Source organism: Neofelis nebulosa, chromosome 11, assembly GCF_028018385.1.
Source record: "Neofelis nebulosa isolate mNeoNeb1 chromosome 11, mNeoNeb1.pri, whole genome shotgun sequence".
Lineage (NCBI taxonomy): Eukaryota > Metazoa > Chordata > Mammalia > Carnivora > Felidae > Neofelis > Neofelis nebulosa.
The window spans coordinates 62,427,243-62,452,032 of NC_080792.1; the positions used below are offsets into that span (position 1 = coordinate 62,427,243).

The following is a 24,790-nucleotide window of genomic DNA, read 5'->3' on the forward strand; positions in this document are numbered from 1 at the left end:
AGGTTTTTGGACTGCTTCATGGTTCCCTGGGTTCTACATACTTGGCAGGAATATCTGCATATTCCTTCTGAGTCCTGAATTGTGAATTCCTTCTGAATTGTATCAGAAGTGATACTGTGTCCCTTTCAGTGCAATAGGAGGCACATGATGTTGGTTTGTCCTAATACTAGTGATGTTAACTTTGATCATCATAGCAGACAGATTCTAAGGTGCCCCTGTGATTGCCCCCTCCTGATGTTCATGCCTTGTGTGACCCCTCCCTGAGTGGGGACAGAACCTGTGACTTGCTTCTAACCACCAGAATACAGTAAAGGTGACAGGGTGTTTTACAAGTATGGGGTTATGTTACCTAAGATGTAGATTCTGCCCTGCTGGAGCTTCCTCTCCCTTGCTGACTATGAGGATGTCAGTGGCCATGCTGGGGAACCCACATGGCAAGGAACCGCAGACAGCCTCAAGGAATTGAGGGCATCCTCTAGCCAACAGCCAGCAGGAAAATTAGGCTGTCAGTCCTACAATGGCAAGGACCTAAATGAGGCCAACAAGCACATGAGTAGGAAGTAGGCCTTCTGCCAAGTGGAGCCTCCAGGTAACCCGGTCCTCACTGACACCTGGATTAAAGTCTTACTGGACCCTGAGCAGAGGACCAGCAAAGCTATGCCCAAACTTCTGACTCACAGAAACTGTGATATAATCAATGTGTGACTGTTTTAAGTGGCTAAACTTAAGAAGGTTCTGCCAGATTAGTCCAGTGTATTATTTTTCCCTTTGAAATCAATATGTAAGTTCTGGGGAGCTCCTCTGAAACTATGTCAACATCATAGTCCTCATCAAATTTTCATCAGCTAGTCTTAATAACCACTGATGATTTTTGCCTAAACGAATTATTACTATGATATTTAGAAAACGATGCCTTCTACCCATCATTTCTTCCACATTTATTAGTTAGCAATCTAGTATAAAGAAGAATTTTCCCATCTCCATTTTTTAAACTCATGAATTATTTTATTCTGTACAGAATTAATCCATTGTCAATATTTATTCTTATGTTCAAGTATTCCTAGATTTGGCCAGTGGTAGCTTCTTCAAACTAACTCCTGAGTCCTTGTGACAAATCCTGTGTGTTTTTTTTTTTTTTTAACATATTGAGGTATAATTTACTTACCATAAAATTCACCTAATTAAAGTGTACAATTTAGTCATTTTTTTTTTTTGTAAATTTACAAAACTGCACAAACATCACCACAAACTTTCAAATGCTGATTTTGTTACCACTCCAAAAACAAACTTCATGTCCATTTGCAGTCATTCCCCTTCCAACTCCCAGCTCCAAGAATCCACCCATCTATTTTCTGTTTCTATAGATTTCCTTTTCTGGACATTTCCTGCAGATAAAATCACATAAAATGTGGTCTTTGCGGTCTGGATCTTGTTCACGTAGCATGTTTTTAAGGCTCATCCATGTTGTGGCATGTGTTAAGTACTTTGTTCCTTTTTACTGGCAAATAGTTGCCCACTGTATGAATGAGAATGTGTACTCAATGTTCTGTGTACTTCCTTGGTTCCTGGCCTACCAAGATGCCCTGGGCTTATCCTGTACTTCCTGCCCCAGTCCTAGAATCAGCCATTTCTCCAAGGAACATGGCTACTTGTACTGGGGAAGGCTATTTAGAAACCAAGATCTGGATAGCTAGGTGTGCTTGATGCTACAGGGGTGGGTGGCCCTGCTGCCTCCAGACCCTTGAGCAACGTGTACGTATGTTTCTATAAACACACACACGGATATACATACATATAGACAAGAAAAGTTGAGCTACTTTTTGCTGCTTGCAGTTGAAAACATCCTAAATGATACAGACAGCAACATCAAAGATGAGATAATAATCCCTTCCTTTCTCTGGTTAGGAAGGAAACAGCAGTGAAAAACAGATTAGACGTTTAGTTTCATTCTGTTTCATAACTCTTGATACATATCCCTGAAAAGGCTTTCTTGAGCCTTTTGGCAGAGAAATCTTTTCCAAGCAATGATCCCAAATGCTTGATGTTAAATTTTTATTTTTTTACTTCTCTCTCTAGAATTTTGCATACTAGGTACAAAACTGTTTCTATTAAGATACCCCATATCCCACCCTAACTCCTATCAATTCATATAATCCCTATCAATTCATTCTTAGTGAATAGTTAGTAAAGGGTAACTTCTCAGTCATGTTTTACTGTGACTTCACTCTTTGAGACTGTCATTCCACAAATACACTCCAAGTAAATGGAAAATTTTAAAGTATTTTTGAGATACAGCCATGCTCAAAAGAAGCTGAGCATTTCCATGGACCTGGAACAGAACAGAAAACAATAAAGGTCTGCATCTATGGTCTCCTGATTTCTGTATCCAGAAGCAGCCAGGAGTTAGGGACTTGTGCACAGCTGGAGACACAGAATCAGGTAAGGCTGGGGGAAATCTGTCCTGCCATGAAATAAGGCTGATGAAAACGGCAAGTACCATGTAGCCTACAATTTGTAGTAAGGGCACTGCTCAGCGACTGAATCTATGATATCTCAAACATCACTGTAGGATAAGCGCTCCAAGCCACCAGTATAAGCCAGGAATAGAAGAACATCAATGCCCTAGTTATGCATAAAGTCTTTCCATGGGCATCGGGAGTTCAAAAACCCATTGACATTGTAGGTAAACATGTTACTATATTTGCGTGTTTTCTTTTAGGGAATATTCCATACTCTTCATCAGATTTTCTTTTTCTGTTTTTGTTTTTCATCATAGACCCCTATACAGTAAAGGACCACTGCGCAGTACACGTGTGAGGTAACACATTGTAAACCACATGACAGCCTCCAGAGTCTGCAGGATAGTATGTTTAGTTCCGTCAGTTACTTCTTCAAATGTTTGACTGTCAAACAGTTTGTGAGCATTTAGGAACACAGTAGAAACTAAGTCTCTGCTCACCTATCAGCGGGGAAAGGGCTGAGCCAGAGTAAAGTATTTTCTGAACAAAGCCAGAGCAGATCACGTCACTGCTCAAGTCTCCCATAGCTGCACACCCATGTTCATAGCAGTACTATGCACAAGAGCCAAAGGGGGGAAGTAACTCATTGTGACTACTAACACATGAATGGATAAACAAAATATAGTATACACGCGCAGTGTAATATTATTCAACCTTAACAAGGAAGGAAATTCTGACACACACTGTAAATTAGTCTGAAGGTCATTATGCTAAGTGGAACAAGCCAGTCACAAAAAGATAAATAGGATCCCACTTATATGGGGGACCTAGAGTAGTCAAATTCACAGAGACAGAAAACAGAATGGTGGATGCCAGGAGCTGGGGGAGGGTGGGTGGGGAGTTGTTTAACGGGAATAGAGCTCAGTTTTGCAAGATGAAAAGATTCTAGAGATCTGCTGTACAACAACATGAATAGTAGTATTTAACACTACTGAGCTGTACACTTGAAAATGGTTAAGATGATAAATTTTATGTTTAGGGAGGGGGTAGGGGAAAAGAAAGGGGCATTTATATGCCTACCTAGCTCAGGGCTACTCTCCTGGTCTAGCTTGTTTCCAGGGCTGCTCGCCTTACTAAAACAAGAAAATTATTTTCTCCCTTTAATTACCTGATTTTTATAATTAACAATCTAATGTTCCCTTTTATTAGTACTATATACATAATTAAAAGGCTGACTTACCCCTCACACCTGCTGAATGGAATAAAACATGATTTTGTTAGGACATGCAACTTGCTTTTTACTTAGCTCAAGGTAAACAAATTTCAGAAACTATTTCAATTATCTTAGCAGTCACCTGATATAAGAACAGCACTGGATCTGACAGCTCCACTACCATACTGTAACTGTGACTCATGAAGTGGCTTCCACAAGAGTAAATTTCCGAGTTTCTAATTGCCTGAGTAACTTGTGACAATCACAAGGTCCTGTTTCTTGAAAATGGATTGTGCTAATTCAACAATATTCATGGAAAGGCTTTAAAAGCAATAGCAGTTCATCTTTTTAGAACAGGCTGTAACAGCTAACTTGCCCTTACATCCTATATTTCTTTCAAGTCACCTTCAATAGATGTTTCCCAGCTCAACCTGATTTCACTTTTCTCTCCTAGCTGAAAACTGAGATCCCTAAAGAGACTAAATGTTATGAGAATCAGCTACCTGTGGTTCTTGAATTGTGGCCAGGCCCTAAGGCAATGAGCACAGCTCTGACTCCCCCACCCCTCATCTAGCTCAGTCATGAGACTGGACTTGGGTCTGGATGGCCGAATGGAACAGACTGCTACAGAGTCACTCGTGACCAGTAACAAAGCAAAATGTGTGTTTCCCGTTTTAGAGTTTTTCACCTCACTGCACCCTCCACCCCCCACCCCCCGACAAATACGCCCATGATGTCTCTTTTATTGTTTTCATATTACAAAAGCAAAACATACTCATTATAAATCCTAGAAAATACAAGCAATGTAAAAGAACATAAATCCCAGGGACAGTCACTGTTAACAGTTTACTGTATTTGTCCTGTGCGTATTTTTTAATAAATATTGGAGCATTTGGTACCTCCTGAATCCATTCCATTGTGCCCTCCAAATATGGTCCCCTGTATCTTCATCTTCTCTGAATGATCCCTTCACCTTCTTGCTCTCACCTAAATCTAAGTCTCCCCAGAGGGCAACATTGGTCCTGGCTGTTCTTTCTTTGATAATTCTCAACCCTGGGACTGAAATTGGGGAAGATGTTCTTGCTTCCCCCAGATGTTTCCTCACACATTCTCCCTCTCTCCCTCCCTCCTCCTCAAAGCTCTCCAGGTTTGCCGCTTATATCACCAGTCCATATACATATACCTACTCTCCCTCCCTGTTGCTGTCATTTATAAAGCCTCCAGTTATCCCATCATAGCTCGATTTTAGCTTCCAGTTTCCTGTCAGTCTCTTCTCTTAATTCTTGGGTGATGTTAAATGACCCTCCCGACACCAGAGCCTCTCACTTCTGTGAACTCCACTCCTGTAATGTTTCCTCCACCTGACCTTAGGCGCTCCCTATCACAGTAATATCCCACACTCCCTCACCAGCAGTAACCGAAACGTTTCCATCACTTCAATTTCAAGGGTCCCTCTCTTTGACAACCTCCCCTAGCTTTCTGGCTCAATCCTTCTAGTATCTGACTCTAATACTCTTTCAACCCCACCAGGACCTACAATCCATTGATCCTATGTTCTTTCTACTCTCCCTCACCATTACCCTCATATTCCAACTTCTCCTTAAGAAGGTTAAATTCCAAGGTCCATCATTATAATGATAAATCTTTCTGTTCCTTGCCTTCCTAGAATCTATGCAGTATACTTGAGAATATACATCTATTCTTTACTGTCAGCTAGCTAAGACCCTCACCATGATGTCCTTACTCCCCACTAAGCCTCCTGGATTTTTGTTAAAGATAATTCAAGACCAACACTTCTTTGATCCCTTCAAGTTTCTCATTTTTCAAACATGTCTTTTCCTTCTTCTCCCTACTCCTTTTACTTAAGTGTGACTGGGAGCACTTCAAGAGTGACTAGCCCAAACAGAGAAGTGAAGTAAAATACACACCAGAAAGACTTCAGCATGAACTAAAATAAAAAAGTTCATTAAGAATTTTCATTTTTTTTAAGTTTATTTATTTTGAGAGAGATAGAGTGCAGGGGAGGGGCAGAGACAGACAGAGGGAGAGAATCCTAAGCAGGCTCCATGCTGTCAGCACAGAGCCCATCACAGGGCTGGATCCCATGACCATGATCCCAGGATCATGACCTGAGCCGAAATCAAAAGTCTGATGCTCAACCAACAGAGCGACCCAGGCGCCCCAATAATTTATACACTGATCACATGTTGATATAATGTTTTAGATATACTAGTTTAAATAAAATATATTGTCAAAATTAATTCCTTTCTCCCTGAAAGAATTTCTTTCCTTGGTTTTTGTTTTAATAACAGGAGGCTGGGAAAGAAGATGGGGGGATACTACATGCAATTAAAAGCAGAAACTAGGGGCGCCTGGGTGGCGCAGTCGGTTAAGCGTCCGACTTCAGCCAGGTCACGATCTCGCGGTCCGTGAGTTCGAGCCCCGCGTCAGGCTCTGGGCTGATGGCTCGGAGCCTGGAGCCTGTTTCCGATTCTGTGTCTCCCTCTCTCTCTGCCCCTCCCCCGTTCATGCTCTGTCTCTCTCTGTCCCAAAAATAAATAAAAAACGTTGAAAAAAAAAATTAAAAAAAAATAAATAAATAAAAGCAGAAACTAAACAAAATTTCTGTAATGCTTTGAAATTACTATTTTGATCTGCACATGAAATTGAAATTTTTAAGATGACATTTTTCAAAGACATATATATAATAATAAAATACACTTAAGTGGCATTAAAACACAACATTATCAGGGCACTTGGGTGGTTCAGTTGGTTAAGTGTCTGACTCTTGATTTCGGCTCAGGTCATGATCTCACAGTTCATGAGTTCAAGCTCTGTGTTGGGCTCTGTGCTCTCAGCTTGGGATTCTGTCTCTCCCTCTCTCTCTGCCCTTCCTGAGTGGGCATTCTCTCTCATTCTCTCAAAATAAATAAACTTAAAAAAAATACAACTTTACCACAATCTGTAAAAGTTCAGCAAGCTGTAACTTAATGATTCGTGCCTTTTCTCAGTGCCCTATACTTCAATAAAGTATTTACACCCATAATGTTAACATATGCACACCAAATGATATATGTTTAAGTAATCTTGCTTTGTTTGCTTCCTAAAATGTTAACGGAGTGAAATAAAGTACCCTCTTCCTTTCATCTCCTGCTTAAGAAGTCAGAGTTCAGTAACAGATCATTTAAATACTGCTCCTTCCCAAAGGAATCTCCTTAGCAACATTTTACAGCTTGTCATGGGTTACAGAACTCTCTCCATCTCCCATTCTTTTTTTTTTTTTTCCCCTCCATCTCCCATTCTTAACCAGACCTGTCTCCCTTCCAGAACAAAGAAATTTAAAACAGGAAACATAACTAGCTCTTTGAGTAGATATTTTAAAGTTTCGCAATCTCCTTCAATTCTTTTGCCAGCTCCTTCTCCCTAAGCATTCTGTTCTCCTCCCATCCCTTCCCTGCCCAAAGTCAAGTCAAGTCTGGTAAGATGGCCTCTCCTCTAATGCTACCTGGTAGTGCTTATTCAAGGCCATACATACTGGCCCAAACCATGAAATCCCAAGCCCATGTCACAAATACAGATTGTTGATCTGTTTTTAATTATTCCATTTCATTCTTTAACTTTTCTTTTAATTTAAAAAAATTTTTTTTTAACATTTATTTATTTTTGAGACAGAGAGAGACAGAGGATGAACGGGGGAGGGGCAGAGAGAGAGGGAGACACAGAATCAGAAGCAGGCTCCAGGCTCTGAGCCGTCAGCCCAGAGCCCGATGCAGGGCTCGAACTCACGGACCGCGAGATCGTGACCTGAGCTGAAGTCGGACGCTTAACCGACTGAGCCACCCAGGTGCCCCACTTTTCTTTTAATTTTAGAGAGAGATTGTGTGAGCAGGGGAGAGGGACAAAGTAAGAGACAGAAAATCTTAAGTAGGCTTCACACTTAGTGCACAGCCCAATGACCCTGGAATCACGACCTGAGCCAAAATCAAGGTCGGATGCTCAACCAACTCAGCCACTCAGGTATCCCTTCAATTTCTTTCTTGTGTAAGCTACAGAGCAGTAATAGATCAGTATATTTGAAAATAGTAAGAAAAGCATCAAATCATATAAATGATTATCTTGCTCTTTTTTTTTTTTTTTTAATCTTGCTCTTTTTTTATTAGCTTGGTATTATCACCTACTTTTATTACCTATGCATAAGGAAAAAATAAAATTCCAAGTTTAATAAACCAAAATGTATATAAATAACAGTTTAAGGAAATTGGTATTATTGCCTCTAGAGTAAAAAGGGAATATTTGTGTCCAAAACATATGCCAAATTAGAGCCAGTGCCCAGAGTCTTTCGTTTTATGCCCTACTCAAAAAGGTATCTTTTTCTCCTATCTCTTCTTCCTGGGATAGACAGTGAAAAACGGAGGCAGCCATGGAAGTAAAAGGAAGGAGCTCATCTCACATCAAAAAAAAAAAAAAAAAAAAAAAAGAATTGAGATTCACATTCATATAATCAACATGATCACCAATGCAAAATGAAGAGGCTGTACATCATGATCTTTCTAATATGACTTCAATTACTTATAAGATATAATGAAAGGAGACACATTATCCTATTCTCAATCATCTACTCTCACCCACTACCAGCTTCTGTCCCATACCCACTCACTACCCAAGGAGAGTTTTACTTTTGCCAGCCCAGATTCTAAGCTGTCCACAGTATAGAATGGAGACTAGCAAGAAGACACAAGATCAATGTCAAGGAAAAGAAGACAGGAATGGGGCAAGGAAAAGGACATCCCCTCTGTGATTCTGGACTCTTCATTTGGAGTGGAGAATCTTGGTATTAGCTGATGTGGAAAGAACAAAAGGCAGAGAGAAGAGAAAATGACAGAACTCCAGGAAAAGTGGGGTGGGTTGGGTGGCTTTGTTTGAGGGTAGGAGTAAGAGGAGAGTTCCAAAGTAGCTACATGGGATGAGGAAATTAAAACAAAAAAATTTTTTAATGTTTATTTATTTTAAGAGGGAGAGAGCACATGCATGCAAGTGGGAAAGGGCAGAGAGAGAATCCCAAGGAGGCTCAACACTGTCAGTGCAGAGCACGACATGGGGCTTGATCTCATGTATAGTGAGATCATGACCTGAACCAAAATCAAGAGTTGGACACTTCACTGACTGAGCCACCCAGGCCCCCTGGAAAAAAAAAAAAAAAAAGAAATTTAAGGAAATTTTGATAATTTTGTGGTGTTGTAACCTATAAGATAAATCCACTACAATATCCTTTGAGAGATACGTTTTAAATACTTCTGATTGCTACAACTGTGTTTCTTTGCTACTCTGTTGTAGTTAGTGGGCAAATGTTTGAATTCAAAAACTATGGGAAGAAGCGAGTGAAACTGGCAAGAAGCGAGTGAAACTATGGCTTGATCAAACAAGCTCACGTTCTGATCTCTTATTCTGTTATGTTGTATCATGTGCTACTTTTTGTTAAGATTACTAATAAATCAACAATTCTTTTTAAAAAAATATTTTATAAAAGCAGTACTCTAGCAACATATCAATTCTTGAGGACAGCACTGCATTCCCTACGCTTAGCACGGAGTCTGTAAATGGTAAGTGCTTGACATATGATGTCCGAATTAAGTCAAGTTTTACTATTTGTACCCATAATTCCTCCTCCCTTTCACAACTCTTTTCATTTACCTAAGATCTCTATTTATCCATGAGAATTTCCCCCCAGATAATAAATTCAAATGAAAGAGCAAGGGGCTTATTAATTACCCACAAGTGCAACAGCCACAATCTGCAAAACTGTCAAAGAACTTTTCTGTTGAAGAAAAATAAGCAGTCATGTCAGATAAAACCTCTATGATTAAAAACATGAGCATTCAACAAGTCAAGTCAGTCACAACTCCTAGTTTGAAAGCTATCTATGCCTTTTAACTTTATATTCTAGAAAGTACTCTTGCAATAAAGTTGATATTCTACATATAAAATGATCCTCAGGGGAAACCAAACGCAGGCCCAATTTCAGTTACAATGGACCAAACTGAAGTCTGTTTCAACACACATAAAATTTACATATCTACTTGAAATATAAATTATATAAATATTGTCCCAAAAGTCTCTGATTTAACATTCAAACATTTAAGTATTCTCTCATAAAATTGATTTGAAATAAATTTTTAAATACCCTCCAACACTGAGTTCCATAAAAACAATTTTTAAAAAGGAAAGAGCAAAAAAGATGAAGTGAAAGGTATCCAAATTAGAAATGAAGAAAAAAAGCGATCTCTAGTCACAAGATGACATGATCTTACACATAGAAAATCCAAGGGCATATACTAAAAAACTACTAAAACAAATGAATGAGTTCAGCAAGGTTGTAGACACAAGCTCATTATACAAAAATCAACTGTACTTTTTTTTTTTTTTTTGGGGACAGAGAGAGACAGAGCATGAACGGGGGAGGGGCAGAGAGAGAGGGAGACACAGAATCGGAAACAGGCTCCAGGCTCCGAGCCATCAGCCCAGAGCCTGACGCGGGGCTCGAACTCACGGACCGGACCGCGAGATCGTGACCTGGCTGAAGTCGGATGCTTAACCGACTGCGCCACCCAGGCGCCCCTGTACTTTTATTTTTAAAGTTTATTCATTTATATTGAGAGAGAGAGAGGGAGGGAGGACAGGGGAGGAACAGAGAGAGAGAGGGGGAAAGAGAGAGAGAATCCCAAGCAGGCTCCACTTTGTCAGCACAGAGCTCCAATACGGGGCTCAAACTTGTGAACCATGAGATCATGACCTGAGCTGAAACCAAAAGCCAGATGCTCAACTGACTGAGCCACCCAGGCACCCCTCTACTTTACTTCTAAATACTTGCAATGAACAATCCAAAAATGGAATTAAGATAACAATTCCATTTATATTAGCATCAAAAAGAATAAAATACTTATGAATATATTTAACAGTGTAAACGTAAAACTTATGCTCTGAAAACTACAAAATATCATTGAAAAAAACTGAAGAACATCTAAATAAATGGGAAGACACCCTGTATTCATGGATTGGAAGGTTTAGCACCATTAAGAGGCAGTACTACCCAAAGCCATCTAAAGATACAACACTATCCATATGAGAATCCCAGCTAGCTTCCTTGTAGAATTTACAAGCTGATTCTAAAGCTCATATAAAAATGCAAGGCACCCAGAAGAATCAAAATAATCTTGAAAAAGAACAAGTCTGGGGGACTCACACTTCTGGATCTCAAATCTTACTACCAAGAAGTGGAAATCGATTAAGACAGCATGGTGCTGGCAGGACAATATAGAACTGAGAATCCAGAAATAAACCCACAGATCTATGGTCAACTGATTTTTGACAAGGGTGCCAAGACTATTCAATGAGGAAAAGAATAGTCTCTTCAAGAAATGGTGTCAGGACAACTGCATATCGACACGTAAAAGAATGATGTTGGTCCCTTATTCACTTCATATTAAAAAAACAATTGGAAAATGGATCAAAGACCATCAAAGTATAAGAGGCAAAACTATGAAACTCTTAGAAGAAAACATAGAGGTAAATGCTCATGATCTTGCTTTTGGCAACAGACTCCTAAGATACCAAAACAACAAGCAACAAAAGAAAAAACAGACACATTAAAACTGCATCAAAATTAAAAACTTTTGTGCTTAAAAGTATACCATCAAGAAATGAAAAGAAAGCCCAAAGAATGGGGGAAAATATTTGTAAATCATGTATCTGATAAGGGACTTGTATGTAGAATATATAAGAACTACCACAACTCAACAATAAAGAGCCCAATTTAAAAAGGCAAAGATGAACAGAAAAATGTACAAATAGCCAATAACCATGAAAACATGCTCAACATCATTAATCATCAGGGAAACACGCAAATCAGAACCAAAACAGATGCCATTTTACACCTACCAGGATGGCTAGAATCAAAAAGGCAGATAACAACAGGTACCAGTGAGGATGTGGAGAAACCCAAACCCTCAGATACTGCTGGTAGGAATGTCAAATGATGGAGCTACTTTGGTAAACAGTTTGGCAATTCCTCAAAGGTTTAAAACATGGAGCTACCAGTTGACCCAACAATTCTACCCGTAGGTATACAACCAAGAGAAATAAAAACTTACATCCACACAAAACCTTACACAGGAACCTTTATAGGAGCATTATTCATAATGGCCAAAAGGTGGAAGTGATTCAAATGTCCATCCACTAATGAATGGGTAAACAAAATATGGCATATCCATATAGTTGAATATTTAGCAGTAAAAAGGAATGAAGTACTGATACATGCTATAACACAGATAAATCTTGAAAACATTGTGCTAAGTGAAATTCAGGCACAAAAGACCACATATCATATAATTCACTTATATGGAATATCCAGAATAGGCAAATCCATAGAGATGGGAAGTAAATTAGTGGTTGTTTGGGGTAGTGTAAGGGTACTAGGGAATGGTGGATGATAGCTAAAGGTACTGGATTTTCAGAGGTGACACAAATGTTTTAAAAGTGAGTGTTGTGATGGTTGCATACCTCCGTGAATATACCAAAAACCAATGAATACACACTATAAACGGGTGACTTATATCTGTGAATGATATCTTGATAAAGCTCTCACTTGATAAAGCCCATCATCAAAAGACATTAGGGAACTGTCACAACACCAAGTAAAGTGCCTAATTTTACTGATAATGGGTTTTTTTACACTGGTTTTTTTCTAACATTTTTATTTATTTTTGAGACAGAGAGAGCATGAACAGGGGAGGGTCAGAGAAAGAGGGAGACACAGAATCTGAAACAGGCCTCAGGCTCTGAGCTGTCAGCACAGAGCCCGACGCGGGGCTCGAACCCACAGACCGCGAGATCATGACCTGAGCTGAAGTCGGAAGTTTAACCGACTGAGCCACCCAGGCACCCCTTTACACTGTGTTTTACAGTATCTGCCAAATACAGTAAAAATCTCTACCAAATGGAGGGATGATGTCAAGAGACACCATCTTGAACAATGGAAGCTCTACTAGTCAGCCTCTCTCTGACTATCCATCTCACATTCCCCAGTCATTCTAGATTACACTGACTGGGCTCCATGACTACTACTAGCCATGAATGGACAAGCTACTCTTTAGGTCATCAGTGCATTTTTGCCCCCTACCAGGTGAGCCATATGTTTACCTTAAACATGCTTATGCTTAAATTTTGTCTGCAAGGTTTGTTCCCAAACCCATGTATGCAACAGCTCTTATGTGATTACAGTAACAATTTAATGAAATGATACATAAACCGATGAAATATGAATATATAAATATGCAAAAAATATAAGCAAACAGCAAATAAAGAATACACATCAAAAGAATAACCCTAAAAATTAGAAGAAAATTTCAGACAAAAATGTTTCTTCTCTTGAAACTGAACCTATGTCTAATCTTCAAATATGGTCTATAAGACCCAACACCACATTGTCTTCCCTACATTTCCTACAACTCTCCCTAACATTCTCTATGCTTCAGACAGCCTGGTGTTCTGTCAGTTTTAAAAACAGTTTGATCTCTTAAGAGTTCTCACTGTGATTCCCTTCCGCGTGGAAAGTTCTACCCACATATCTAAAACTTTCCCTCTGTCTGGCTAACTCCTTAAAGCCAAGTTTGTCTTTTATGCAAAGATACATGTATCTCTGAAAGCAGTACACAATAGATGCTCAATGATTAAGTCAACTTTGTTATATAAATATGGGAAGATGTCTAAAAGAATAAACAGCCATTACCAGTAGATGGTAGGGTATGAAGTGTTTGTTACTTTCGTCTTCATATCTTTCTGCAATGTTCTAATTTTTAAAGTGAATATATAACATTTCTACAAAGAATAAAGGTACTTTGAAAAAGGCAATAAAGGGGAGCCTGTGTGGCTCAGTCAGTTGAGCATCTGACTTTGGCTTAGGTCATGATCTCGCAGTTCATGGGTTCGAGCCCTGCATCAGGCTCTGTGCTAACAGCTCAGAGCCTAGAGCCTGCTTTGGACTCTGTCTCCTTCTCTCTCTGCCCCTCCCCTGCTCATTCATATTCTCTCTCTCACTCTTTTACTCTCTCTCTCTCTCTCTCTCTCTCAAAAAAGCAAACATTAAATAAAAGAAAAAAAAAAGCAATAAAAAAATCTAGCCCCTTCCCACCTTGATCTATCAGCATTGTAGTCTCTGTGCTGACAAATACTGTTTTATTTTATTAAAAATTTAAACTTTTCATTAAGGCAGATTGATATGGCTCCCTGATAAGGCAAATTATAATGAAAACCTTCTACTCTATTATCAAAGTACTTACAGGTGCTTCAGATTCCTATAGTGTAAACTTTCTACTCAGTCAAGAATACTATGTTTACTCTCGATAATCTGAGCTATTCTGAAATCCTCTGCCAGACATACATATATAATTGTTATTGGTCTTCAAATATAGTAAAAACTATACAAAGGAATACTACCTGTATAAATTTTGTATCCTATGGCAAACCACGTATTTAAGATATCTATGACTACAACACAGAAAGACATTTTGGTAATAAATGTTATGAGAAGAGGGAGGGTAGAGGGGAAAGAGAGGCAGGAAGCAAGAAAGGCAAGGAAGGTGGGTGAAATGAATTTCAAATATAACAAGTAACTAACATAATATGCCAGCCTCTATCTGATGACACATGTAATCCAAATGAGATTATCTATTTATCACACCATTAAACCTCACTACTAACCTCTACTAATATTCATACTCAGAAGCAACAACTCAAAGGTAGACACAATTTACTCTGCAGACACACAAGCCAATTTCCAAACCATTTAAGTTGAAGTCAGCCAAAAGGCCATGTAAATTCAGGCATGTTTGGGGTTTTTAATCCAAAAGCACAGCAAGTAGAGTGTGAGCAGCCTTCCCATTTCTTTTGGTCTACTGACCAAGGAGAAAATGCTATTGTTACCTGCAGTTAATGGAGCTTATTCTTCCAATCCTTTTATAGAACATATATCATTATTTTAACTTCTTGTCATGCAATTCCATTTATAAAACCTTAAAGTAAGGTTTAAAATCCACTGAAAGAACAGATCTGACAGTAATTGTCTTTTTGTTTCTGCTTTAAGATTTAATTAGTTTGGTATCAAATACTAACCTCACAATCATTTAAACAAGCTCATTATGCAGCTGTAGTTATGCACAAATGCAAATATTTTCATAAAAATATTACAGCTGATCCTTGAATAACATGGGTTTGAACTGCATGGGTCCACTTATACTGTGATTTTTCAGTTAAATACAGTACAATACTGTAAATGTATTTCTCCTCCTTATGATTTTCTTAATAACATTTTATGTAACTTACTTTATTGTAATAAGAGCATACAACGTAAAAAGGATCTGTTGGTAAGGTTATTAGTAGTTAACTTTTTGGGGAGTCAAAGTTGCTCAAGGGTTAACTGAACATACTTCTTCAACTGACATTTTTAAGTTACTTTTGAAGTTAACTAAGGGCTATCAAATGTCAATTAAAAGAGGTATTACTCATCCCACGGTCACCATGGGTCTGCATGAACCAGAGATGAAATCAAAGGGCAGTGGGCTGATTTAGCTAAACACAAAATGGGCAACTTTTATTTTTTTAAAAAATTTTTTTTTTAACGTTTATTTATTTTTGAGACAGAGAGAGACAGAGCATGAACGAGGGAGGGTCAGAGAGAGGGAGACACAGAATCAGAAACAGGCTCCAGGCTCTGAGCTGTCAGCACAGAGCCCAATGCGGGGCTCGAACCCACGGACTGCGAGATCGTGACCTGAGCTGAAGTTGGACGCTTAACCGACTGAGCCACCCAGGCGCCCCAACAAAATGGGCAACTTTTAAATGTTATACTCTGTGTTAAAGCAGCAAACTCCCACATACTACCTTTGGCAGTTTATTTTAGGCTGCTCAGGAAACATAAAAAATTTTCATATAATCCTGTTTGTGTCAAAAACTGTATGTAATCAAAATGGAGTAAGTCCAAGGCACTAACTCTGATATATTTGGGCTCCCCCACAAAGCAGACTAATTCTAGTTAGTCTGATTTCCCAGGAGGTTCAAATATAGAGAACAATTCTTGAGTCATTCTGAGTAAGTTAGAATCAGACTACTTCACAAATTACTACACTACAGAACTCTATGTTCGTCTAACCAACAGGATTGAAGGTTCAGGGACTGCAACCATTCCTTTGCCCAGTTTACATCGAGCAAGAACACAGTCCCAGTTTACGTGGGGCAGGAACACAGTCCCTGGCTACACAACACCAGGAATTGTAGTCACAGGTAAAAGACACATACAGAATAAGGAGACACAGCCATTTCACTGTCCCGAATGGGGCACTAAACTAATTGCCAGCATTATGTAGATGCCTTACACTGCAGATAAATAAAGGCTGGATAAAGACAAACAAATTTAAGGCGAAGGGAAGTGGTTCTGCAACACACTGGCTCTACGGCCTTGGGCAAGTTACTTAACCTCTTTGTACCTCAGCTCTCATTTCTAAAATTTGTTTTTAAGTTAGTTAAGAGGATAAAATTAATGTCTACAGCAGTACTTAGCATACAGTTAGCTCTAAAGTATTTTTTTTTTAAGATTCAATGTGGGAATGAGACAGAATAAGTATTTATGTACAGTATACATCAACTCTATTCCTAACATGTGAACATGAATCTTTTATAGTTTCCCACAGTAAAGATTACATTTTCCTGCTACACTACGATTTTTATAAACTAGCTTTATCAAGATTAAAGTACTGGCAAAACTTTATATAATGTTTTAACCTATTCCACTTAAAGCAGCTAATCTACCAAGGGAACAAGAGGATTGTTCTAGTTATTCATTTAACCTTCTTCCCTGCTAAAGGGAAAGGGCCTCAGTGCTTCATAGTTAGTGGTGGTTAATAGCAAACAGGGATGTGATAAAGTTTGGAAAGCTGAAAACAACAATAAAAATGCCTCAATTAAAATACTTGAAAAATTCAAATCCTTTATGTTTTAGCATTAAGTGCTTAGCAATTTTCTTCAAATATAAAAGTACAACCCACAAAATTATTTAAATAATGGCAGTAGGAAAAACTTGTAAAATGGGTAAAAGCTCCCTCAAACTGTGGAACATAACTGCCTCTTAGTACCCACAGGAACAGGTCAGTCATCAAGAGTTTATAAATGACCAGGCTGAGCTGTGAGCACTTCTAGAGAGGGAGAAGCAGGGGTAATGTACTGTTGAAATTATATGCCCTTCTCAAAATGAAAGGACAAAATACAGATCAGTGGTTGACAGAGGCAGGGAGTGGGGGAGGTGAGGGAATGACCACCAAGAGCCACTGGAGGAGTTTGGGGAATGACAGAACTTGATCATGGAGTTGGTTAGCACAACTTAATGTTTCTCAAAACTCAAAGAACTATAACTGAAAAGGGTAAGTTTTACTGTATGCAAATTATACCTTCAAAAAATGGAAAAGAGATACAGGAAAAAATTAAATTGCCTATTAAAGTAAAAAACTTTGCAATGTCTTTTAAAACAAACTATATGAAGGCATTTGGGTGGCTCAGTTGGTTAAGTGTCTGACTTCAGCTCAGATCATGATCTCATGGTTTGTAAGTTTGAGCCTCACATTGGGCTCTCTGCTGTCAGTACAGAGCCTGTTTCAGATCCCTTGTCCCCTTCTCTCTGCCCCCTCCCCCACTCATGCACACACTCTCTCTCTCTCAAAAATAAATAAAACGTTAAAAAAAATAAAACAAACTATATGAAAGATTTCCCTTAATGAGTTCAAATACTGGAAAACACTAGTATAATCAAGTACACTCAAGAAATTTTCCAAACAGTGAGAAATAAGGTACAATACTTGGTCTTTTAGAAACATTAAGCTATACTGAGGTACAAGATCACATGAAAGTTGACTGAACGCCTACTTATGGCCTCCTTGCTTTCTCTAAACTCATACTTTTGTTTGGTTTTTCTGAATACAGGAAAAGTATTAAAAGGAGAATTGTAAGTAAAACTAGAAAACAATTCATAATATGATTTCCATATACTACAAAACCTATTAAAATAATATAATTGAACACTTCGAGTTATATGTCCTGATGATGTAAAGGGATTCTGCTTTCCCTAGCAGTCACCTGAGGGTCCTAGTAGTCCATGAGCCTTGCTCAGGAAGATGACTTTCTCTGTCCCAGGAAACTATACACCTCCCAAGCTACATTCATTAAGCCAGGCTTTATGCTAAACTCTGTATTCACCCATCTCTCAGATGAGGAATCTTGAGGCCGAGAAGTGAAGGGAAAGGGTAGAGCCAGAGCTGGGCCCAAGCACAAACACCCAACATATGGGCTCCTGGGGTGTGAACCTGCACTGCAATGTGGAGCAAGCAACGTGCTACTCCACCTTATCCAGGGCCCTTCACAGTTCCACTCGCCTACAACTTGTTAGCAGCCCTTACTTTGGTCTGCACTTAATGCCAGAGCGTGATGAGCATTTCCTCTCAACAGAAGACCAATGAAAGGGCAAAAGAGGCTCTAGCAATCACCGTTCTGATCCAGGATAACCTCATTCTCAGAAATGACCCTGTCATCTCACGGACAGAAAAGACTGGCTTAAATCCTTATTATCAAGGATTCCCTCAATTTCCCATGGTCTTCCTCAAGACTGTGGTTTTACTGCTCTCAGCCTTCAATTCTGTTTCTCAGGAAAAAATACCCACTATAACCACACCGCAGAGCCCGGCAGCTCTCAGACTGTGACCCTTTTACACTCTAAAAACTACTGAGGAATCCAAGGAGCTTTTGTGTATGTGAGCCATAATCTACCAATATCTCCTGTATCAGAAATTAAAACTGAGAAATTTTTTAATCACTTAAATCACTGAAAAATATTAAATATGTTAATATAAGTAACATTTTTATGGGGGAAAAACTCTATTTTCAAAAAAAAATAATGAGATACTGTTTTACATTTTTATAAAACTATTGAAGGTCATGCTTAATAAAAGCTGGCTAGATCTTGCCTCTGCTTCTGAGGTGTGGTATGTCATAGGTGGCCAAGGAAAATACCACTGTATCCTCGAGAGAATCAAAGTAAATAAAAGGGCTGGTAATGTCTTAGTATTACTTCAAAAATAGCTGGATCTTGAAAGGGTGTCAGGAACACACACCCCCACCCCCAAGTCCTCCCACCACACTTGGAGAACCATCAGTCTAGTCAAGCCAAATGTAGTCCTACATCTAGTTACAGCATATATCCACTCTCTAACTTGGATTCCAGCCTATTCCCTCCTGCTTCCTTACCACGACCCCCCACCTCCCCAAATACCATCATTCCTAAAAAACAAAACTTCCTACTTAAGCTGTACCCTCTTTCTTTCAAGCCACCAAACTTCTTGAAACAGTTCCCATTGCCTCTACTGTTCCTTCATTTTATTATTTTAATAAATAAAGTAATACGTTAAGACATTCTCATTTTAAAAAATTCAAACTCGGGGCGCCTGGGTGGCGCAGTCGGTTGAGCGTCCGACTTCAGCCAGGTCACGATCTCGCGGTCCCTGAGTTCGAGCCCCGCGTCAGGCTCTGGGCTGATGGCTCGGAGCCTGGAGCCTGTTTCCGATTCTGTGTCTCCCTCTCTCTCTGCCCCTCCCCCGTTCATGCTCTGTCTCTCTCTGTCCCAAAAATAAATAAAACATTGAAAAAAAAAAAATTAAAAAAAAAAAAAATTCAAACAATATAGATAAATCCCCACCCACAATTCCAGTCTCTTTGCCAGAGGAAGCAACCACTGTTACCCCTAGAAAATACCCCAAGTCTATTTTGTAAACTAAATTAATCAGATTGATCTTATTTTCTTGTGATTTTTCCCTCTTTAAATGATTATTAAAAATCCTGAATGAGAGTTCTGTTTAGATTCCAGTGTTTCTGGTTACCCAAGGTGTAGGTCAAAGAATAAGTGCTACTAATTAGGAGACAACGGAGATAAAATGAGTGATGTTCCTATACAAAACGAGTACTAAACAAAATGCTACAACCATTCAGATTTTATGGCAATACAACATAATAAGACAGAATGAGACTTTGACATCTTGACATATATAGTGTCTTCAGGGTTTATATAACATTTTCACATATATTTGCTCTTTAAAATTTCACAACCCATGAAGTTAATAGGAATTATGATTAACATTTTACAGATAAGATAGCCAAAGTTCTGGGAGAAAAAAATTACTGCTCAAAATTACATACCTAGAAAGACGCACACCAGAAACCACAGAGAGAAATTTTATCTTCTGACTCCAATCAAGCCCCACTTCTTCATATTACTCAAAAATTCTCACAATAAAAATTTTTTTTATTACATTCTTGCCTATTTTTTGAGCTGATTTGGAAAAAAATGATCTCTACTCCCAAAGCTGAAGACACAAAAATAAACCATACGGGCATCTGAGTCAGTCAGTTAAGCATCTGACTCTTGATTTAAGCTCAGGTCATGATCTCACAGTTGGTGAGTTTGAGCCCCGAATTGGGCTCTCTACTCATGGCACAGAGCCTGCTTGGGATTCTGTCTCTCCCTCTTTCTCTGCCCCTCCTCCGCTCACACTTTCTCTCAAAATAAACATTTTAAAAAATAGTAACTTCTGAATGCAAAAAAAAAATTATTTTTGCTTCTTTATTATACAATACAATCCCTTAGAAAGCTTGCATTTTACTTAAAATAACAGTTGAAATTTACTAAAACCTAGAACAGTAGACAGGTTATCAAATTAAAAAAAATAACTTCCTAAATCCTTTATTTAGTCATTGCCATTAATAAATACCCAAGATTCCTAATGTAAAGATGTACAGTTCCTAAAAAGAACACCACATATACATACTTCATGGATGCTACCCTTATATTTCAGTGTTACCCTTGAAATTCCTGCAAGGAACACAGGGAATCACATGGAAATTCCTTAAAAGTCACAGTCAGAATTTTGAACTAAATTATTAAAAAGTACTAAATCTGTTTATACAAATAACAAAGCATTTAATTCATTATTAATCTTACTAGAATACTGTTTCCAAGCCCCTGTTTTTTTCCTACACCAAGACAGGTCCAGAGGATTCCAACACATTTAAATGATTATGACACATCAGATTGGACTATGAAAAAAAGTGAACTTAAACTATTTCTTATTAAGGGCTCTGAATCTTAGTATCTCAATTTTGCAAATAATAACATGGGAAAATTTTAAAACCATGATTAAGCTAATCTTTTTAACACACCCTAGACTTTTAAAAATATGGGCAAGGAGGGGGCGCCTGGCTGGCTTAGTCAGTGGAGCATGCAACTCTTGATCTTGGGGTTGTGAGTTTTAGCCCCACATTGAGTGTGGAGATTACTTAAAAATAAAATCTTTTAAAAATATATAAATAAACAATATAACTGATTTTTCTCCACATTTTACTCTTCTTAAATGTAAAAGATATACACCTGCTGTCAACATATCCTTGTCAGAAGGCCAAAAATCCATAATGATAGTTCAATACTTAAGTTAGTCTAAAGAACTGCAAACCTGCTTTACTAACAAATTTTTGAGCATTTCTCTTACCTCTGTCTCTGTACAATGTGAGTATCCCAATTTACCTGTAATAAAAATACAAAAAGTTACTTTCAAAGGATTTTAGCTTTTTCATACTGATAAAAATATCTCAGTTACTCTGGCATGGCTTCATTATATCTATGAAAAGCTATGCAAATAAAAGATGCTAGAATGACCAAACATTGTAGAAAGTCCTGCTTAGGGATTTGTTTAAATAGGACCAAAACAAAATAATAGAAAGATGGGAAGAATATATTCAATTATAATAAGATCTAAAACACACACACATATTTAATATGCATATATACAAGTTAATGAAAGTAAAATAAAAATATTTTTATCAAAATCTTAATTTATTTTAAAGATATCTTAAAATACATTAAAGGTATTTAAAAGGTACCTTTTAAAATCCTCTAAAATACCTTCAAAAAATCTTTAAAGACTCTTCTTTCCAAACATATATTCCAGTTTACAGGTACAGTGATCATTTCAATAAAAGCATAAATGTCTTAAACTAATAGTTTCTTTAATACATGATGGTTGTTTTTCTTTGATTAATGATTAGACAAAACCACATAATTAACTTAGTAATTTTTCCAATAGAGGATCACCTAATCAATAACTAGAATTGAACAATATTTGGCTGCAGCAACATTTTCTCTTCATCACTGAGACTGAACACCAAGAAACATGTAAAATTGTATATTTATTTCAATTCGGATGAATAAAACATACTTTTTCAATAAAAAACACCTATCTTAAAGATCACTTATTAAGTAGTTTTAACAAAAAGAACAGGTTACACATTTATATTGGGTACTAAAAAATGTAATTTCCCCAGTCCACACATCTTAAATTTCATTGTCCTCACTTCAAACATACATTAATCTCTACCTCCTTTCCTCCAATAACATTATCCTTCCCCCTAACTGCTTCCTCTCTCCAGGCTATGACCCCCACACCTAGCCCTAACCCACAGTGGTTGTTCCTTCAGTCTGTGTTTTTTCTTCAATGCTTAATGAGAATTTATACACCTTAGAGTTTATGATATCACACACACACACACACACACACACAAACACACACACAACATAATGTTTTTTATGTGCCTCCTGACTCTTAAAATGAAAAAACTGAAACCCACAATTTCTGATGACCTAATAATCCTAATGTGAAATATTGGCTGAAATTGAGACCAGAAGATAAGTGACCACAGGTTCTGTGAATTAAAAATGATTTACGAGCAATAAATAAAGATTACATGAACATACAGATCAAATGGGTTTAATATATAAAGGTTTTACCAATTTGACAATAAACTTCATATATTGAAAAAATATACATATATATATAAAGGTTTTATATACTATGGTTTGATAAATACATAACTTATTTATATATTCATATATTGTTACATGAAACTGTATAATATAGAATTTTACATATATTATACAGTTTTATGTATGTGTATATGACTGCTCAGAACATCGGTGCTTTTGGTAGATTAATTATCCTTGACTCCTACAGAAAGGGTGATTAACTTAACCTAGCAAAGTATTGTGAACAGGAGCAGCTCAAAGAAAGGCACAGACTACCTCTCAACAAACATTTAGAGTGTCTATTCCATAGAAGGAATAGGGGAGGGGAGGGGAGGGGAGGGGGGGAGGGGAAGGGAGGGGGGGAGGGGAGGGGAGGGGAGGGGAGGGAAGGAGGGGGAAATACAGTGTTAAGACAACTATAACAGAGAACAAACTCTTTGAAAGTACATGGAAGTACATCTTCAGTATGACAGATTCTTAAGGTAAAGAGAATTGCAAAGAAATCTACAATTTTACGTAGAAGGTTTGTTGTTGGTAGTATAGTTGGTAAAAATTTTTGAAACTATTTTGTATGTGTTGTAGCACTGAGCAAATAAATACAGTGATACTGCTGGGAATTATGAACTGAGGGAGAGGGAGCATACAATCCTAACGTGTGGGAAGGAGAGGAAGAGCCTGTGGTGGTAAACTGGCATTAGAGGTATTATCTAACTTCAAAAAAAACATACTCCTTAGCTTCTCTTCCAAAAGAGGGAGAAGCAATAGCACCCCATTTTGCAAGAGCACACCTAGCCCATTCTCCCTCAAAGGAACCAGGACTTGGGATTGGCTGACTCCACAGATGGGACAGAGAAATTACAAGATAAGCTGGAACATCTTTTTGCACCAGAAAGTAATGAAGTACTCACAGAATGACAGAGTGATGTCAAAAGGACTTGTGAGTCCTATGAAATAAGATTTTTTTCAATGACCTCTATTATAAAACTGAAAATTATTTCCTATTTTTGTGAGAGTGCACAACCACTTCTGTTTATTCAATATGACCCAGTAACTAAATCATGCAACTACAGAAATGTGGTTAACTACGAAATGCTTGACCACCTACACTATTCTGCCATCCAAATCCCTGTCCAGACTCTGACCCAGGAATCAGAAAAATCCTAATTACATGACAGCAGAGCTAAAAGGAACCTTGGAAATGATCTTGCCCAATCCATTCATTTTACCAATGAGTAATCTGAGCCTGAGGAGTCAAATGACTTGCACAAAATGACAGAGCTAAGAGTAGACTCTAAGGCTCCTGAACTTTGTCATGACCTGTCCTCCATTCCCACTTGCAGTGGCCACTGGGGTTAGGATAGGGGATTGCAGAGCTGCTATCCCAGCTACCTACCAATTATAATACTGTATCTGGGGAAATGGGAAAATGTATTCCTCAATTTAACAGTTGGAAACTGCTAGAGTAGCAACTAAGAAATTTTCATTTGACAACTTTTGAGTCCTCTGTCAAAGGTCAACCACCTGTTTTCCAAAACTAAACCTAAGGAATCCCTCTAAAACCTAGAATCATATAACTTCACTTTCTACAAGTACAGTAAACTAAGCTGATGGTAGGCCTAACCAAGGTTTCAGATTATTAAATGCAGTGAATTCTTTCTTTCAACAATTAAAGTTCTAACAACTTTATTATTATTAGGTTAATTAAAAGGCTAGATTAACTATCTGATGATGTAAAATAAAAGGAAATATCTGAAATGATACTTAAACATTAAGTTTCAAAATATTCCAACATTATCATCGTACTTATACTCTAAGAAGAGGGATGATATGCATAGCAAGCCAAAACTTCAGCTCACTGTTTCCCAAAAGGAATGAGCATTTTAATAATGCTGGAAGAATCAAGGCTGAATTTTTTTAGGTCCTTCTTTTTAACTGATTCTGAAATATCCGATCTGCTCTTAAGATTTACTAGACAAGTTCCTTCATGTCCTAGGAAATGGAAAAATCAATCTTCCTATAAACTGACATAAAATGGCTTTAAGAAACAAACGAGCCCTAATGTAAAATGCCTGTCATAAAGAAATCCTCAACTAATACAATGCAAACATTTTAAATCCTAAATGTTAGTAATCAGACGCTTCCATTCAACAAGTCTACTCAATGTTACCAGAAAGAGCA

General features: G+C 37.9%; 1 protein-coding gene across 6 annotated transcripts in view; it reads right to left on the reverse strand.

Moving 5' to 3' along the window:
- Positions 1–24,790, reverse strand: part of SPIRE1 (spire type actin nucleation factor 1) — a 202,894-nt gene that overhangs the window by 157,961 nt on the left and 20,143 nt on the right. For all 6 annotated transcript variants that reach the window (XM_058692765.1, XM_058692763.1, XM_058692762.1 and 3 more), the window contains exon 2: positions 21,303–21,337. In XM_058692765.1, coding sequence (XP_058548748.1) covers positions 21,303–21,337 — 35 coding nt within the window. The remainder of the gene's footprint in view (positions 1–21,302; positions 21,338–24,790) is intronic.